Source organism: Sinocyclocheilus rhinocerous, unplaced genomic scaffold (assembly GCF_001515625.1).
Source record: "Sinocyclocheilus rhinocerous isolate Xijiao unplaced genomic scaffold, SAMN03320098_v1.1 scaffold232, whole genome shotgun sequence".
Taxonomy (NCBI): domain Eukaryota; kingdom Metazoa; phylum Chordata; class Actinopteri; order Cypriniformes; family Cyprinidae; genus Sinocyclocheilus; species Sinocyclocheilus rhinocerous.
This window is the reverse complement of record NW_015641295.1, coordinates 11455-18469: the sequence shown is the minus strand read 5'-3', so window position 1 is coordinate 18469 and position 7015 is coordinate 11455. Positions and strand designations below refer to the sequence as shown.

General features: G+C 34.5%; 1 protein-coding gene across 3 annotated transcripts in view; it reads right to left on the bottom strand.

Annotated features, from left to right (window-relative positions):
• Positions 1 to 7015, bottom strand: part of LOC107754749 (synapse differentiation-inducing gene protein 1) — a 34130-nt gene that overhangs the window by 25602 nt on the left and 1513 nt on the right. For 2 of the 3 annotated variants that reach the window (XM_016571319.1, XM_016571321.1), the window contains exon 2: positions 1014 to 1635. In XM_016571319.1, coding sequence (XP_016426805.1) covers positions 1014 to 1553 — 540 coding nt within the window. In that variant the 5' untranslated portion in view covers positions 1554 to 1635. Of the gene's footprint in view, positions 1 to 1013; positions 1880 to 7015 lie in introns of those variants that run through there. The other variant, XM_016571320.1, reaches the window with a different exon arrangement.

Here is a 7015-nt window from a genome sequence, read left to right as displayed (position 1 = left end):
AAAAAAAAAAAAAAAAAAAAAAAAAAAACATGCTTATTGCTATAGACCCTTTAAGTACTCTTTTTTTTTTTTTTTTTTTTTTTAACAAAAATTAAAGCTTGTTTTGATGTCTGAAAGCAAATAAATTAAGACAAACTAAATTTAAAACAAATAAATTAAGATGAATTAGCATTATTAGTGTAAAATATTATTTTTCTTAAATACTAGATTGTTTGACAGTGAAATATTACTATCACAATAGTAATATATCTTATTTTGTTTTATATTTTTATTTGTATTTAAAATAATTATATTTTTTCTTAAATACTTGATTTTTTTATTTTACAGTGAAATATTACAATAGTTTTTCAATATTTTATATGTACTTAAAATTACATTATTACATTTGTATTTAAATACTTTTTTTTCTTTTACAATAAAATCTTTTAATAGTAATATTTCTTATTTTGTTAAATATTTTTGGTACATAAAATTATTGTACATAACATTATTTTTCTTAAATACTTGATTTTTTACATTTTACTATGAAATACTACCATATAGCAATATTTTTTTTTATAGAAAAATCATCATAATAAAATAGCAAAAATAAAAACCATTATAATCACATCGCTATATAACCACAAATGCAGATTTTTTTTTTTTATAATTTTAAATTGCAATCACAATTTTATCAGAAAAATCACTATTACTCTCCCCCACCAAATCAGAGATGGTCCTCACCGCAGAACACAAGATCCAGGGGGCGAGGTTGGATCCAGATACAACTCCTCCCACCTTACATATACCTAAACCTACCCGTCTCCACCCCCTGATCCCTAAACCCACCCATCTCCACCCCCTAGATGTGGATCCAACCCCACCCCCTGGATCTTTGTTCTGCAGTGAGGGGCTACTGCCAAATCATGCAGCCCTACCACTGACTTTAACTATATGCACAAAAACTTCTTATGTGCTCTTTTGTGCATTTGGATGAACTAGATTTAAAAGAGTATTAATATGCAATCTCTCACCTCGAGTTCTTGAAATTCATCATCGTCGTCATCTACATCATAGGAGAGCGTCTGGATCTTGGCATCTTCCATAGAGAGATCCAGCAGCTTGCTGTCGGTGAACAGAATGCCGTCTCTAGTGACCGCGGAGCTGGACGAGGCGGGGGTCATCTCATCAATGAAGGTGGTCTCGCAGCAGTCCCCCCCATCTCCCCATGCTCTCAACACGCTCTCTGGGTACAGAAGGAGGTTGGGTCTGTAGTAAGGGTCTATAGCCTGGGGCAGGGCGCTGGGGTTGAGCAGCTGTGGGGGTCCTCGACCATCCGGTGTCCCATTTATGTCCTTGGACACCACATGGCCCTGGTACTGTGGGGCAGAATAGACCGACACCAGTCCTTCCTTAGTCTCCATCATTAGGTTGTGGGTATTGATCAGACCATTACGTTTGCAACATTCATGTCCCAAGTCTGCACTCCCCGCTACTGGAGTTTTCCCTTGATTAAGAGGATCTTTCTCATCTGCCGCTCCTGTTTCGTGTCGTGTTCGGACCCCTTTCTCCATGCTGGTCTGTTGGTGTGGAGGAAGCCTTGCCTCATGAATGGCTTTGTGGAGGCATGAGGTTCAAGTATCACTCCCCTCTTTCCTGCAAAAACCACATCAGTCTGGTTCTAAAACTGTGACGGGAGAATCTGATGTCACACACATCAACAAATGTCAGAGTATAATGGAAGTAGTGGAAGAAATATGTTGGTGAATGGCTGTATATCACACAACCTGTCAAGAGCTTGTCATATTTTACCCGAATTATATTTTGCTCAAAAGTGTACTCAATACAGGACAATTCATTTTGCATTTTTGTGTATCCCCCAATTTTCAGTACCATAAATTCTGCACCTTAAAAAAAAAAAAAGGTGTGTGTGTGTAATTGTAAAACAAAAATTAATTAAAACAAAAAAATGAAATTACAGTCATTCACACAAGGGTTTACCAAACGGGGTTCGTGAGGGAGCTGCATGGGTTTCATGAGTTGATGAAAAGCTAATAATTAATTACAACGGATATAAAATTAAAATAAAGAAATAACTGGGGTGGCACTATAATTGACACATTTTGGGGTGATTAGCAAATGAATGGCTGTGATTTAAGTTTTTACACTGAAAAAAAAAACCCAGGTAACATCTAAATTAACTGCATTTATTGAAGTCAAAAATATTATTTAATATCACTGAATTAATACATTAATTTATACTACCGAAACTACTTTTTATGGGTTAAATAAGATTTAAATATCTTTTTAAAGTAACAAAAAGTGGAGAATTTATTGCATAAATAGTGTAAATTGTAGTGTAAAATAAAAGTATTATTATAATATTATGTTAGTATTAATTATTAATAAATCTTAATTTTGATTTTACAATACATTTGTAACTTACAACAGTAATATATTTCAGTCATCATTTTTGTTAAATAGAATTAAAACAATCATAACAATAGTTGATTATTATTATTATTGTTATTATTGTGATTTATTATTATTATTTTTCCTGAAAGCCAGTGTAGGCTACATTTAATGTGGACATTATCACTCTAAAAATAGGTTTAAATCTACTTTACAGTTCAACTATTGAGAATCACTATTGACGATTAAAGGAATTAAATAAAAACGCCATATGCATGACAGTAATGGGTTAAAACCTAACTGTTATGAAACATTTAATGAGATTAATTAATTTTTAATGATCGGGCTTAATTTTCTTTATGCAAAATATTGTTGTTGTTTTTCTGAGATTCCGATGAATAGAATAAACTGTAATAAATCGGAATTCAATTTTATTGAATTTACTCTTTTTACAATCAACTGGTGGACAAATGTCTGATGTTCTCAAGCTGCCAGAAAGTCATGTAGTCTTCAATAGCGACTCCATTTGTTTTTTCCTCCCAACTCTCAAAAGACTCTTGAATTGTTGTTTCCCAACCGTGTGACTGTTGGTTGCGCTTTATTTAATGCATGTCTAGGCCATTGATCTCAGACTCTGCACCACCGCATTATCCAAAACCCTTCGGCCAGGTACACACAAACTTTCTTTTCTGCTAAGTTCAGCACTGTGCCGAATAGAAGCTGTGCCCGATGCTGGGGGCACCTAATGGGTGCAGAGCATCCTATAATCTGATTTCGAGTCTACTGCCATGAGCACAGAAAATCCATCACACCATCAGCAGTGTCCTGTAAGCAATTAGATGCTTCAGTGCAGGAACGTGATCGCAGCACATTGACCCTCAGTTTTTAGTGTTTTCTTCAAAATCACAGGGCCACAGGAAAAGACAGATTCATCACAGCTTTAACAAATCTGATGTCTGAATATGAGTGAATCATATCACAATTTAAATCAGCCCTTTAAGGGTGAAGGCATCTGTGAAAAGGATTAAACACCCTAAAGAGAGCTGGATATCCTCCAAGGAAACATATTTCAGTTTAACAGGGCTGGTGTGAAAACATCAATACCACATTAAAGACTCCATGAATATAACATTAAACGCTAGCATTGGACCTATATATCAGCCAGGTCATTTAATTCAATGATATTTAGCTGTTTTCAGATCTGGGTTAGGCCTAATTGGCCTAACTGAGGTGTTTATCTCCACACTTGTCAGATCCAAATTCTTCTGACAGCTTTGTCAATTGATTTATGTCTCTGAGTAAATGTTTCTTTTCGGTTCATTTGTTTTACTTAATTGTATTATGTAGCCTATACTATAACAGCCACCCTGCTTTATAAATCCATTGGCCATAGAAAAACCTCCATTTGTTTACAACAACTGTAGTTAGTCTGTTATTATTAGCCTCTACATGTAGGTGACTTTTTTTTTTCTTCAAGCCTGTATGTTTAGTCTGTACAAAATACGTTATAAATGCAGATTGTTATTAAAAAGAGGCTATTATAATGGTGTTGTAATGTGTGTGTTTTTAGTGATTGAAAGACACCAGTTAATCATTTTTTAATAATCTTGTTAAACTATAAAAATACATAAAATGTAATAACTAGTTTTCAGATGAGAGCAAGTTTTGTATTTCATTTGGAAACCAAGGTCCTAGAGTCTGGAGGAAGGGTGGAGAAGCTCATAGCCCAAGTTGCTTGAAGTCCAGTGTTAAGTTTCCACAGTCTGTGATGATTTGGGGTGCAATGTCATCTGCTGGTGTTGGTCCATTGTGTTTTTTGAAAACCAACGTCACTGCACCCGTTTACCATTATTCATTTTGGAGCACTTCATGCTTCCTTCTGCTGACCAGCTTTTTGAAGATGCTGATTTCATTTTCCAGCAGGATTTGGCACCTGCTCACACTGCCAAAAGCACCAAAAGTTGGTTAAATGACCATGGTGTTGGTGTGCTTGACTGGCCAGCAAACTCACCAGACCTGAACCCCATAGAGAATCTATGGGGTATTGTCAAGAGGAAAATGTGAAACAAGAGACCAAAAAATGCAGATGAGCTGAAGGCCACTGTCAAAGAAACCTGGGCTTCCATACCACCTCAGTAGTGCCACAAACTGATCACCTCCATGCTACGCCGAATTGAGGCAGTAATTAAAGCAGAAGGAGACCCTACCAAGTTATTGAGTACATGTACAGTAAATGAACATACTTTTCAGAAGGCCAACAATTCACTAAAAAATTTTTTTTTATTGGTCTTATGGAGTATTCTAATTTGTTGAGATAGTGAGTTGGTGGGTTTTTGTTAAATGTGAGCCAAAATCATCACAATTAAAAGAACCAAAGACTTAAACTACTTTAGTCTGTGTGCACTGAATTTATTTAATACACGAGTTTCACAATTTGAGTTGAATTACTGAAATAAATGAACTTTTCCACGACATTCTAATTTATTGAGATGCACCTGTAAATCTAAGTTGAGGTAACATATAAAACACATGGAGTAAATGGTTAAATTTTAATTTACATAACTTGCTAGTTTTCTAAATGTTTGACCAATTAAAACATTTCAGCTGAATGGACTATAAAACTAGTTCTGTAAAGGTTGAGCCAACTGAGTGATGAGGTGAGGTGGAATGACTACTAAACTGGCACAGTTATCGGCTGAAGTGGGTAATCTCAAATCGCACATAATAAAATGACAACTTTTTGAAAATCGAAGCTTTGGATTTTTCTCTCAGTAACTAAACAGATGTGAGACAATTGATTTCTTAATTCCGAGGTGTTGGGTGGCGAAAAAATTCCTTCAGTCTTTAAAAACGTAGGGTACAACGGGGCTAAAGGCCCACCTTAAGAAAAAATGTATAATTGCAGAAAAAATATATACGTTGTATTGAACATTAATGGAGCAACAGATTTTGTGTGAAAATACGTCATTCAAGTTTTTTATTTTGTTTAAAAATCTTATAAATGTATGAGGTGGCAAGAGGGGCCTTTTACCACACGGTATTGATACAAATAATTCAGCTAAAATAATGTTTTTTTAAAATAATATCTAAGTTAATACTTGTTCAAAACAATCACTTTAGCAAAGTTTGTACTATTTTCTGCTTATTTTGAAAAATAAAAGATTTTTTTTCAATAAATATACTGTCATTAAAACATGTTAATATAAAAAATATATTTTAAAATACAGAAACAAAATCGTTTTAATAAGTAAAGATTCTGAAAGTATTGAAGGAGATCCAATAATAATTGAATATATATTTACAGTAGTAACAACAAATGATATTTTATTATATGATATGATTAATGATTAATGTTTCATTCTAAACATTATTTAGAATTAGATTATCTCTAATATGGACACCCAACATAATATATGATATTTACCATCTGAACCTAGCCATGTCATTTCAACAAATGGAAAAGTCAGCCATCTATTAATTATCATGTTAATTACTGTGCCTTTAGCCCCAACAGCAGGGGCGCTTTTTACCCCAAATAATTATTTTACATATTTTTTCGTTATTTAAAAACTGTTGCTTTAATTATCTTAAACAAAATTGAAAATCATAAATAAGACCTTTGTCTCAAATTATATGCATTCATTTTAGCGATTCTCATTTGATCGCGATCGCGTCAAGGATCAGACAAATATACACGTGCATCTTGAAAAACTGATGTTTTGGAAAGTGCTACACCACGTTTTTGTGCCATCTAGTGGTTTAGATGAAAATAATATCTAAGGCGCCTTTTACCCCGGGGCGCCTTTAGCCCCGTTGTACCCTATAGCTATATACAGGGGGGGGCATGGTTCCCTCCTATGTACAGATCGCGTTCTGCGTTCCCCTCAGTAAATAGCGTTCGGGGGGATTCCTCTCGGTTCCCCTCTTTGGTATCGCATTCCCCTCGGTAGAAATCAACTTAAAACACTCCATCATTTATTGTCTTATTAATAATGCATCACTGTAAAATGTCTACTTTTTTTTCTGTGTACACTCACAATAAAAACAAAACATTGTGCTTTTGTAAAATAAAGAAAACAAATAGGATGTCACTTTCTGCCATTTGAGTTTCCTTTCTGTGAACAAATTAAGCGTGTCACAAAAATGAACTCAAACTCGGCATATATAGGCTACATTACGTGTCGCACTGATTTTTCCCTTGTTTATCTGTTAACTAAATCAAATATATTTAAAGTATTTATTCCTTGTATGTATATACATACTGCAGATTTTATATATATAACATTATAATTTAATATAATATTTAGTATTTTCACATCTAGGTGAATCGAATCGTGAAATCAAAATCGTGAATCGAATTGTGAGTTGAGTGAATCGTTACATCCCTATATACTGTATAAGCTTACCTCGGAAGGTAAGTAACCAGTTCTGGTATCAACTCTGTCGACTCTGTTGATTCTAGAACCAGGTATCGGAGTCGATACAAAATCAGCCCTAACGTTTTCACCTGGGAAATGGAAAACCCGAAATGGATCTCAAGCCCAGTCATCACTAAAGCTCTGTTCACACTACAAGCGACACGCAACAGCAAAGCGACACAATCCCATTCATTTCAATGGAGAGC